The 13,315-nt window shown below is 37.4% G+C and overlaps 1 protein-coding gene across 1 annotated transcript; it reads left to right on the top strand.

Annotated features, from left to right (window-relative positions):
• The first annotated feature begins 1,405 nt into the window (after positions 1 to 1,405).
• LOC132095886 (neuromedin-U receptor 1-like) lies at positions 1,406 to 6,419 on the top strand. The gene is made up of 2 exons (XM_059500979.1): positions 1,406 to 2,285; positions 5,976 to 6,419. The coding sequence occupies exons 1-2, from the start codon at positions 1,424 to 1,426 to the stop codon at positions 6,323 to 6,325; spliced, it is 1,212 nt and encodes a 403-aa protein (XP_059356962.1). The 5' UTR covers positions 1,406 to 1,423; the 3' UTR covers positions 6,326 to 6,419.
• Positions 6,420 to 13,315: the final 6,896 nt, after the last annotated feature.

The following is a 13,315-nucleotide window of genomic DNA, read 5'->3' as shown; positions in this document are numbered from 1 at the left end:
GATCACGTGACACTGAAGACTGCAGTAATGATGCTGAAAATTCAGCTTTGATCACAGGAATAAATTACATTTGAAATTTTTTCTTCAATTGTTACTAATATTTCACACAGTGTATCTGTTTTTGCCAGAATGGTGTTCCTGTTTTGTTGTGCTGTTGGTTCAGTTGTGTCTTGTTAATTACCCTCGTTTGGTTCTGTATTTAAAGTGTTGTCTGTGCCTTGGTTTCTTTGTCTGTTGTAGTCTATACTATGTTGCTCTGTGTGTGTTTCTGCTTGCCCTGTGTTATCCCTGTGTTACTCTTTACACTCCATCGTCTCTGCGTTCCTCGCCTCCTCGGGAGCATTGTGACAGAACACCTCAACAACAAAGATGAACCTGGCTGAAGACCAGCTGTGGAGCCTGCGGCAGGGTGCTAGGCCTTTGGAAAGGTGTGAGCTGACATGATGCTTCACTCTTTGCTAGTTTTCATTTGGGTCTGGATGAGGAAACGATTCTCCTTCACTTCAGCCCAAAAGAGGAGAATGAGGAGGAAAAGACTATTGGCACTGTCCCTTGACCGAGTCGAAAGAGGGCTCCAGAGTCCGCTCCAGAATGCTCTCCAGAGCTCAGCAGGAATCCCAGTCTGTCCACAGAGCTCAACAAGACATCTAGCTCTCCTTCATTCCCTTCGTCTCCTTCATCTCCTTTATCTCCACTGGTCTTGTCCAGCCCTCCTTCATCTCCTATTTTTGTATCTAGCCCAGAGAGGGCTCCTGTTTCCATGTCCAGCCCAGAGAGGGCTTGTGTTCCAGAATGCAGCATGGAGTGGGCTTCTGAGCCCAGCCCAGAGCCAGCCCCTAGCCAGGGAATCCAGAGTCGTCCCAAGAAAAATTTTTGGGGGGACTATACATCTCCGTCTGTAAGGGCCAGGCTGAGTTCTGAGACCAAGGCCACAGAGACCATCCCGCCATGGTACCCCGAACTACCTGCTCCGCCATGGTTCATGGAACCGGAACCGGTGCCCCCTCCCCTCTGGAAGTTAAGTGGCGTGAGGACATGCCTTCCAGGAGGGGGAGGTAATATCAGACTGGTGTTCCTGTTTTGTTGTTTTTTTTTCCCATGTGCTCCCAGTGAGCCAGTTTCTCCCTTATTTGATTACGTTAATTTGGTTCAGGTGTGTCTTGCTAATTACCCTCGTTTAGTTCTGTTTTAAAAGTGTTGTCTGTGCCTTGGTTCCTTTGTTCGGTGTATTCTAACCTATGTGTTCTTGCCTGCCCTGTTACCCCTGTATGGATAAATAAAGACTGTTACTCTTTACACTCCATCGTCTCTGCGTTCCTTGCCTCCTCATTCAACTGTATCTTTGGTCACGTAAATGCAGGCTTTTTATTGACCCTGCCTGTTTTTGCTGTAACCTCTGCAGGTAATTTCCTCATGAGACTCAATGATCCAGGACAACTGCTCGTCGCCAGACTCACTGTACGCTGCTGTGAATGCGTCATGGTGCTCCACCAGAGAGGACGAGTGTCACAACAGAACCTGGAGTCAGTCAGACCTCTGTCTGAGCCGCAGCGCTTACCTGGAGAAGTACCTGGGCCCTTGCCGTTCACCCTTCTTCCTGCCCATGTGCGTCACCTACCTGCTCATCTTTGTAGTCGGCGTGCTGGGCAACAGCCTGACTTGTATAGTCATCGCCCGTCACCGTGTGATGCGCACAACCACAAACTACTACCTGTTCAGCTTGGCCATTTCTGACCTCCTCGTGCTGCTGCTGGGTCTACCGCTGGAGCTTTATGAACTCTGGAGCAACTATCCCTTTCTGTTTGGCGTCGCTGGCTGCTACTTCAAAACCTGCCTGTTCGAGACGGTCTGCTTTGCATCAGTGCTAAACGTGACCGCCTTGAGCGTTGAGCGCTACAGAGCGGTGGTGCATCCTCTGCAGGCCAAACACATGGCGACGCACGCTCATGCCAAGCGCGTTATCCTCTTGCTCTGGGCCATCTCGCTGATGTGTGCCTTGCCCAATACTAGTCTGCATGGTGTGGAGACATTAAATCCCCGTTTTGGACTCACTTTCCCTGATTCGGGGGTGTGTACAGTAGTGCACGATAGGTGGATCTACAACTTGCTGGTGCAGGTGACGGCACTGCTCTTCTTCCTCCTGCCGATGCTGACCATCACTGTGTTGTATGTGCTGATCGGCCTGCAGCTGCATCGAGAACGGGACTGTTTTGATTCAAAGATCGGGCTCAATCAGGATGGGGTAAATCAGAGGGCACGTCATCGGCAAGTCACAAAAATGCTCTGTGAGTGCCGTTTCCCCTGCCACACCTTCCGTTGGTTGCTAGTAATAGTTAAATAAAAATATAGGTGAATTTGTTTATTCTTTCAAAAAGATGTGAAAAAATGTAGCATTACATGGCTTGCTCAGCAGTGGATCCCCTGCAGTGAATGGGTGCCTTCAGAATGAGAGTCCAAACAATTGATAAAAACATCACCATAATCCATAAGTAATTCACACCACTCCAGTCATAAAAGCTGTTTATATATGAGAAACAAATCAATAATTAGGATGTTTGAAATATAAGCTCAGAATACACAATATAGCTTCCTCAAGTGGAAAATTCCATTCCCTGTTTTCTCTCACAGCAAAAAAAATCCACCAACATATTTGTGCATAGAGCTGGACTGTTTGCACTTGTAAATGGTGGTTGATCTTTGTATATTTCTCTACTGATTCAGATGAGTTGAGATAATAATATTACGGGTAATTGACTCTTATTTAACCCAGAGGCAACAGTTTGAAGTTAATAAGAACTTAATGATGGACTGGAGTGCTTTGGATTTATTGTGGATTGTTGCAATGTTTTTATCAGCTGTTTGGACTCTTATTCTGATGGCACCCATTCACTGCAGATGATTCATTGATGAGCAGGTGATGGTATGCTATATCTCTCCAAATCTGATCTCATGAAGAAACAAACTCATCTACATCTTGAATGGCCTGAGAGTCAATACATTTTCAGCAAACTTTCATTATTGGATGAACTAATCATTCAGAGGCAACATAAAAGAACATTCACAACCCATTTTCTTTTTATATTTCCAAGTGTAAACAGACATAATTTGCTGCTTATTGATATGACGTAAGGTAGATGTTGTAGTAGTTATGTTAAGGTATAAGGTTGAGGAATAAAAAATGCAGAATAAGACATAAACATGTGCTTTATAGTACTAATAAACAGCCTGTAATATGCTATTTAAGAGTGAATGTTCCCTAATTTAAAGTGTTATCAGACAAAATTGTTTTATTTTGGAGTCATTTGCATAATAAGATCACAAATATGTATTAAGAAAGTAAAAAGGGTCCATTTTATCTTCATGTTGACATTAATGCCACTTTTAACACTGGGTTGAGGAACGTTTTATAGTTTTGAATTTGGGTTCATCAGTATGGCGTGACAAGATGCATAATATCAGGTTTGTCAACATAATAACATAAGAAATAAATTGCTTCTTAAATTTTGTGACCCATTTAAATGTCTAGGTCAGGGGTCTCCAACCTTTTTGTGAGCGAGGGCTCCCTGAAGGGATAAAATAGTCTTGAGGGCTACTTGTTTGATACAGGCACACACACACGCACACACACACACACACACACACACACACACACACACACAAAGTTTCAAGTTTTGAAAAATACAACAACAAACAGTAATATTGTTAAATATTATGACAATTGAATATATAATTACCGTATATACCCGAATATAAGACAAGTTTTTTTGTCCTAAAAAATGGGGGGTCGTCTTATATTCGCGATATAGACAAAATCACGGGGGGAAAGGGAGAAAGAACAACGGCATAAATATGAAATAGTGACTGAATGATATACTTTACATACTTGCATGTAAAATTAGAAAAGCAACATAATATCTGTGTTTAACTAAATTAAAACGCTGCTCCTCTGCCGCGCGATACGCAGAGAGAACAAGAGAGGTGCGCGCGCGCAAGACGAAGAGCGAGAGAGAGAGAGAGAGAGAGAGACGTGCAGATTCTAAATATTTTAAATTATTGAATTATTTTATTATGTTTTAATGGTATATAAAATGTCACCAATAGTTATTTTCTCATTTTATGCCATTATCATAAAAAAAAAAAGAAAGATTACAATTCAGGCTATTTATAGAACGTGCTCGACGGGCGACTCAGAGACTCCACGCGGGCTACCAGGTGCCCGCGGGCACCATGTTGGAGACCACTGGTCTAGGTGAACTATTCCTTTAAAACAACTGAAGTAGACTTATGTTGCAATATTTCCACAGATGAATAAGCAAAATATTGCATGCTTCTCATACTTATCTAGTCGATGCTATTAATCTTGTAAATATTAAAAAAGAATGTTAACCCAAGGTTTAGAAATGCACATTGTGAAATCACAAAACCTAGCAACTCAGGATTCATTATGAGCCGTTTGGATGAACATTAATAACAGTCTTCCAATGTTCATTATTCAGAGCTGAAAAATTCAAGTTTTCTTTTCTTAATTTTATGCTAGAATAAGAAATAAAGAGTCAGATTTGTCACTATGACACATTGTTGTCCTATGCGTGAGCTTTTAGCATCTGTCCTGAAAATACTAATCTGTGCTTTATCAGCCACATAACATGTTATTATAAATACAAAGGGGATCTGATTTAGTAATAGCGTCTGCATCTGCATCTGGCTTATTGTAATAACTGGTCAGCACTACGCTGTGTGGCCTTCTTCAACTGATTTCAACATGTACTTTGATACTGAGATACAAACAAAATACTTCAGATCTGGTCATGTATTCTCAAGTTCATAAACACTGTCAGTAGTGCAGATGTGTGCCAGGAGTAACAGTTTGTTTAATAGATCTGGACACTTAAAATGTGTGAATGTCATTGCATTAGATAACACATAGTGTCATCTGCAAACAAATGATGTTAGAGCTTTTCTCAGAACTAACTTTACTTTTCATAGCCTATTTTTGCAATGACTGTTAAAGGAATAGTTCCCCAAAATGACTTTTTTGCTGAAAATGTACTCACCCTTAGGCCATTTAATGCAGATGAGTTTGTTTCTCATCCAAACAAATTTGGAGAAATGTAGCATTACATCACTTGCTCATCAATGGATCCCCTGCAGTGAATGGGTGCCGTCAGAATGAGAGTCAAACAGCTGATGAAAACATCACAATAATCCACAGCACTCCAGTTCTTCAATTAACGTCTTGTGAAAAGCTGTGTGTTTGTACGAAATAAATTCCTCATCAAGATGTTTTAACTTCAAACTTTAAAGTCTGCTGTCCATAATGTGGCTTAAAAGTCGTCTCATCTAAATCAGCAGAGAAATATGCAAAAATAGTCCAAAACGGTTCTAAGCAAATATGTTGGTGGATTTTAATGTAAGAGAAAACAGGGGATGGACTTTTTCACCGGAGGTTACATTTTGGCCAGAAGCAATGGTTTAAGTCAAAATGCCTTAATGATGGATTTATTTCTTACAAACACACACACATATTTTCATTTCACAGGATGTTAATTGATGGACTGGAGTGGTGTGGATTACTTGTGGATTATTGTGATGTTTTTATCAGCTGTTTGGACTCTCATTCTGACGGCACTCATTCACTGCAGAGCATTCGTTGGTGAGCAAGTGATGTAACACTAAATTTCTCCAGGTCTGATTACATGAAGAAACAAGCTCATCTACATCTTGGATGGCCTGAGAGTGAATACATAACCTGTGTTTTGGTGATTTTTAGTGAATGTATCAGGTTCAGTCTCCTAAATGTTAATCTCTTTATCTATGAACATGATCCACTTATCTTTGAAAACAACTAATTAATATAATATTATTAAAAGATAACATTTGTTTTGTTTATTATTGTTAGTTGGTGTTGAACTGAATTTATTGTACACATTTACTTTAATATGTCATTTCTAACACACTTGCTGTGTATTGGACAGGTGCATTGGTGATTGTGTTTGGGATCTGCTGGGCCCCGTTTCACATCGATCGTGTCATGTGGAGCTACATTGATGACTGGACTGCAGAGAACCACCATGTCTTTGAGTATGTGCATCTTCTTTCTGGTGTCTTCTTCTACTTGAGCTCAGTGGTCAACCCCATCCTGTATAACCTCATGTCTTCACGCTTCAGAGAAATGTTCCGTGAGGTGGTGTGTCAAAAAGACCATCGTCAGCTCTCAATGAGTAAGGTCACATTACGTAGCGTTGTTTCTGCCTCTTTTTCTGCCTCTAATTCTGTCTCGTTTTCTGTCAAATTCAACTCTCGTGGGCTGCCACACACTCTGTAGTTATTTTATTCAAATACTATCATTCATAGTTTCGCTGTTAAAGTATTCAATGCGGTTTATACAGTTACATTAATGAGTGCTCATGTAATCATATTAATATTCAGAGATACTGCAAAAAAGCCAATATACAGTACACACAGATATATACAAACACAATGCATACACCTCCATTCAAAAGTTTGGGGTTGGTACAGTTTATAAATGTTTTTAGCGAAATCTCTAAAGCTCATCAAGGCTGCATTTATTTGATTAAGAATACAGTAAAATGAAAATATAATCTGACAAAAATTGTGTTCTTGTTTCAGCGTAATTCTACATTTAAGTACTAATTAACTACATGTACTTACTATATGGGCAGGGTTAGGATAAGGGTTTGTCTTGCATGTAATTATGCATCATTTATTGTTATTATAATACTAAGTACATGTGTAACAAGGACGAACGTCCTGATATTGCTGAGTTAGATGTGTTCCTAGGTCAACATATTTTGTTGACCCTGGAACAACATTTTACTCAAAAAATGTATTCTTGACCATATCCCTACACCTAAACCTAACCTTAACCATGAGTGATCCTTAAAATCAGAGGAAATGATAGAAGAATGACACTGATGTACAAGCACCTAACAGTGATTGTAAGCGTAAACTTCACAAAATCTTGCATTCTTCAAATCTGATTGGTTAATCACAATGTTGTTCCAGGGTCAACAAAGATGTTGTCCCAGGAACATGTCTCACTTGGTAAAATCAGGTTCTGCAACAAGGACACCATAAATAAAGTGTAACTGAAATAATTGCTTTCCATGTAAATATATATTAAAATGTTATTAATTCCTGAATTTTTAGCATCTTTACTCCAGACTGTCACATGATCCTTCAGAAATCATTCTAATATGCTGATTTGATGCTCAAGAAACATTTATTATTATCAGTGATGAAAACTCTTGAGCAGCTTCATATTTTGTGGAAACTGTTATTTTTTCCCCACGATTCTTTGATGGGAAAGTTCAAAAGAACAGCATTTTTCAATAGGAATGTTTTGTACCAACACAGATGTCTTTGCTGTCACTTTTGATTTGTTTAATGCATTCTTGCTGAATAAAAGTATAATTTTTTTAACAGTTATATATTTATTTATAGATTTTAACAGTAGTATGAGTGCACAAAAAAACTTCTTTAAATTTTGACATCAAAATACAACCCGAATTCCGGAAAAGTTGGGACGTTTTTTAAATTTTAATAAAATGAAAACTAAAAGACTTTCAAATCACATGAGCCAATATTTTATTCACAATAGAACATAGATAACATGGCAAATGTTTAAAGTGAGAAAGTTTACAATTTTATGCACAAAATGAGCTCATTTCAATTTTGATTTCTGCTACAGGTCTCAAAATAGTTGGGACGGGGCATGTTTACCATGGTGTAGCATCTCCTTTTCTTTTCAAAACAGTTTGAAGACGTCTGGGCATTGAGGCTATGAGTTGCTGGAGTTTTGCTGTTGGAATTTGGTCCCATTCTTGCCTTATATAGATTTCCAGCTGCTGAAGAGTTCGTGGTCGTCTTTGACGTATTTTTCGTTTAATGATGCGCCAAATGTTCTCTATAGGTGAAAGATCTGGACTGCAGGCAGGCCAGGTTAGCACCCGGACTCTTCTACGACGAAGCCATGCTGTTGTTATAGCTGCAGTATGTGGTTTTGCATTGTCCTGCTGAAATAAACAAGGCCTTCCCTGAAATAGACGTTGTTTGGAGGGAAGCATATGTTGCTCTAAAACCTTTATATACCTTTCAGCATTCACAGAGCCTTCCAAAACATGCAAGCTGCCCATACCGTATGCACTTATGCACCCCCATACCATCAGAGATGCTGGCTTTTGAACTGAACGCTGATAACATGCTGGAAGGTCTCCCTCCTCTTTAGCCCGGAGGACACGGCGTCCGTGATTTCCAACAAGAATGTCAAATTTGGACTCGTCTGACCATAAAACTCTATTCCACTTTGAAATAGTCCATTTTAAATGAGCCTTGGCCCACAGGACACGACGGCGCTTCTGGACCATGTTCACATATGGCTTCCTTTTTGCATGATAGAGCTTTAGTTGGCATCTGCTGATGGCACGGCGGATTGTGTTTACCGACAGTGGTTTCTGAAAGTATTCCTGGGCCCATTTAGTAATGTCATTGACACAATCATGCCGATGAGTGATGCAGTGTCGTCTGAGAGCCCGAAGACCACGGGCATCCAATAAAGGTCTCCGGCCTTGTCCCTTACGCACAGAGATTTCTCCAGTTTCTCTGAATCTTTTGATGATGTTATGCACTGTAGATGATGAGATTTGCAAAGCCTTTGCAATTTGACGTTGAGGAACATTGTTTTTAAAGTTTTCCACAATTTTTTTACGCAGTCTTTCACAGATTGGAGAGCCTCTGCCCATCTTTACTTCTGAGAGACTCTGCTTCTCTAAGACAAAGCTTTTATAGCTTATCATGTTACAGACCTGATATCAATTAACTTAATTAATCACTAGATGTTCTCCCAGCTGAATCTTTTCAAAACTGCTTGCTTTTTTAACCATTTGTTGCCCCCGTGCCAACTTTTTTGAGACCTGTAGCAGGCATTAAATTTTAAATGAGCTAATTAAGTGGATAAAAGTGTAAAATTTCTCAGTTTAAACATTTGCTATGTTATCTATGTTCTATTGTGAATAAAATATTGGCTCATGTGATTTGAAATTCCTTTAGTTTTCATTTTATTAAAATTTAAAAAACGTCCCAACTTTTCCGGAATTCGGGTTGTAGGATAAAACAATATAATTTCACATCTCATACAAAACACATTTTCTTGTGTTGCTCAATTTTTAAAAACACTTTTTTGATTACTATCAATGTTTTACATTGCACGTAAACACACTTAATGATGTCCTCAGATACAAGCTCCTCTAAAGCCTTTCTTTAAAATTAAAAACATAAAAAAAGTAATTTATATCAAGTAACTTCTGACATGGTACAGTTCTTTCTCCTCTCCTCCTACTGTCCTGTCTAACACAAGCCCAAACATATGTCTTTAAAAGAAATTGGTCAGTTAGTTTGTATATTTCTTCTCGGCCAATGTAAATAGTTCCATAAGAAGCCAAAGCATCAAGTTTTACGTGTCACCAGCCAACACACAGACTGAAAACGGGACTGGAACAGCATATGTGAGTGGAGCGGAGCCACAGAGGTTTCCACTGAAAAAACTGATGCTCCGACCTCCAATAAAACGGAAGAGTATTGACAGTAATTGCAAATCTTAAGTGTTTCCAGTAACCAAGCAAGTTTCCCATCATTCTCACTGACTGTAAAATCTACTGTAGTGATGCCATATTTCATATCACTGTGATGGTTTGATGAGATCATATTAGATATATATATATTATGTATATTTGTTTTTGTTATAAGTTGTGTTCTCCGTGGTTATAAAGTGCAGTTCCTTCTTCTAGTGAGCAGTTCAGTGACACACAAGGATCCACTGTGTTTAAGACAACTTCTGTTCTGAACTATCACAGTCAATGTCAAACATTTCAAATCTATTCTATATGAAGGAATGATGAGGGCTGTAGTCTTGTCATGTTGATTCTGCAGATGTTTGCATATCGTGATGTTCCTCTGGAATGATGATAACAGATCTGTCGAACTCATTTCGACATCATCTTCATCATCTTCTGTTGTTACTCATGTTCTTGTTTTTAAATGCTTTTTCATCTGTATTCCTACATAACGTTTATTTCAATGCTTTTTGTTTCTTCATATTTGGAAATCTGATCATTTTAGTTTAACTTAATGTCGAACACTTTCAATGAAATATGCATCTTTAAGTCAAATGCATTAGCTATCCATTAAAACGAACAGAAAAATCTGTTGAATTGTCATTGTCACACTTGTATCTGTTATAATGATTATTTTAATGTGTGTGAAAACTGTCACAGTGTCTGGGTTGTGTCCCTGGGTTTCCACTAGATGTCCTCCTTTCTCACGGTGTCTGTCACCTTATCACTTCCTGTTCCCTTATTTGGTCACCTTCCTCCTTGTTTAGTTAATTGATTGTTCCCCACCTGTCTCCTGTTTCCCCTTTATCCTTATGTGTATTTATACCCGGTCTGTCTGAGTCTGTGTTACGGAGTCCTTGTTTAATGTTAATGTTAATTCATGTCCGTCAGTTCTTGCCCTTGCCTTGTCTTCTTGTTTGGTTTATGTTTGGATGGATGTTTTTGGTTTCGACTCATGCCTGGACTGTTTACCCTTTGGATTTGCCCTTTAATAAAGTCACATACCTGCACTTGGATCTCTCCGTGTTTCTTGTATCACCAGACGTGACAAAAACACTTCATAAGAACTGCACTAATTTTTATAACCTGCCATGAAATATGCAATTAAACATCACTGTTTAATTCCACCAGTTAATGCTTTAATAAAATAACAGCCATTATTAATACTGACTCTTTTAGCATTTAAGAATTAAGTATTTGAATATAAATTCATTTCAATAATTTTCATCATCAAGTCATGCTCTGGCCCTCTCAGAAGTCCGCTGAGGCCCCCTAGTGAGATCATTCTGAGTGAGTTTATAAAACAAAGGCAGTGTGTAAAAAATGTGTTATTTTTGGTGATTGATTCTTCCACCACTGTACATTAAAAAAAAAATTAAATGCAGATAACATACAACTTTTCTGAAGTCTGCAATGCATGATCGTAGAAAACTTTGTAACATCAAACCAAACTTATAGGTCCTATAATCCATTTAAAAAAGAATTAGCACAAGTAAACATATAATCCAGCCCTTATACCAACAAACAACATCACAAATATAGCATCTTATTAATAAACTTCCCCTTACTACAGAAGAAGGTCTGCCAGAAAAAAAGTCCCCTTAAATACGATGTCTCTAAAACTTCCGCTTGCAGCTGGGATAATTCATATAGCAAGTTTTGCCAAAGATGGCTCCCACTGCCCAGCCCTGGTCATGGATGCCACAGACGGACCACATGCAACCCGCAAGAATAAAATAATTCATATAATCAAATAAAATAAAATAAAAATCAGTCAGAGGTCAGTTTTTGAAACAAGTTTCTTATGTTCACCAGGGCTGCATTTATTTGATAAAAAATGCAGTCAAATCTGTAATGCTGTGAAATATTATCACAAATTTAAAAGAACTATTTTTATTAAAATATATTTTAAAATGCAATTAATTTTTTGTGATGCAAAGCTGAATTATCAGCAACATTACTCCAGTTTTCAGTGTCACATGATCCTTCAGAAATAATTCTAATATGAGGATTTACTGCTTAAACATTTTTTTATTACTGATGATATATAGTATACTATGAAACCACACTTCGATGTCTTTGATGTTTAATGTTATGATATATAAACTACACTTCGATTAAAGTGTTTTAAGTGAAAGTCTAATGTTGAGTTACCTGTGCAGCGTTCCACAGCTGGTCACAAAAAAGCTGCATAAAGCCTGCGAGTGATTAGCGCTCACCTGAAATGTTGTCATAGTTGTGATTGTAGAAGCAGAAGTTGTCAGCGAGCTCCCAGCGCACCACCAGCTCCTCAGTAAAAGAGTCGCTGGCGTTCTTCTCTCGTTTGACCTGCTTCACCACACGTGAATGGTGGATGGTGTAAAAAAAAGATCAAAAATCAATCTCTCACTCTCGTGTTTTTTTCCAAACCTGCAGGACTTCAGTGGGTCACAAAATACATTTTTGTCAATACAACAATATTGTTTTGAACCCCATTTGTAGCACTGCATGAACAACATCAAAAGCAGCAAACTGACCGGCGTGGATCCATGGGGAGAGACGACAGCACCTCCTCCCAATCTACTGGCTGAAACACAGATTTGGAAAAAGGAAGAAGATGGGAAAACACCTTTTATGTAGAACCAGGGTTTAAAGTCATAATGCATTTGAGAATGCTAACAATAAACAAAACATAACATGTGCTTCACAGATTACAACAGGCAAATGATCAGCAAAGGAGAAGAAAAAAGAGAAGGAAACCCTGTTTTTCCCCATTCAATAAAACAACAATACAAAAATAATATATTATTATTGTTGCTATTGCTATTTTTAATAATAATAATAAAATTAATTCTAATAAAGAATAATTATTATTCTTTAAATATGTGTAGCTTATTTTTTTTTATAATTAGATATTATCATTCCAAATCTACAGTTTTTACTTCAAAAACAATTAAATAATAATAATAATAATAAATATATTAATTTATTATTATTGTTATAATTTGGGGGGAATAATTCCATTTATAAATAAATGTAGCATTAAATAATAAATGTATTATATATTATGAAATTTAAATCAATTAAAGAATACTATTTTAATGTCAAATAAATATATTAGATAAATATGAAATATAATAAAGCTGAAAAATATGTATTATTGCTTTTATTGTTGTTGCAATTATTATTAATAAAAATAATTACAATAATTATAATAAGCATTGTCACCAACTAACAACAACAATAAAAAAATATTTGTTATTATTATTATTATTAAAGTTATAAAAGAAAATGAATCAATAAAGAAATATTACCATTCCACTAAAACTACTGAGCTGAAAAATAAAAAAATATCTACATATGAAATGGTAACCTACATTTACCCCAGTTTTCTTTTCTTCTCCCCACCTCACCCCCCTCGCTTGGTTTGCTTGTTATTTTCATATTTAAACATCATTTTAAATTTTATTTCATTTATTTTGTTAAATACATGTATTTGAAGATCAACATTTTTTAAATCTGATTTATACAATTAATATGTGACCCTGGAGAACAAAAGCAATCTTAAGTCTCTGGGTTATATTTATAGCAAAGCCAAAAATACACTGTATGGGTCAAAATAATTGATTTTTCTTTTATGCCAACAATAATAAGTAAAGATCATGTTCCATGAAGTTATTAAATAAATTTCCGTAAATATATCA

This window comes from Carassius carassius, chromosome 20, assembly GCF_963082965.1.
Source record: "Carassius carassius chromosome 20, fCarCar2.1, whole genome shotgun sequence".
In the NCBI taxonomy this organism is placed as follows: domain Eukaryota; kingdom Metazoa; phylum Chordata; class Actinopteri; order Cypriniformes; family Cyprinidae; genus Carassius; species Carassius carassius.
Note: the sequence above shows the minus strand (reverse complement) of the source record. Positions and strands in the feature narration are given on the sequence as shown.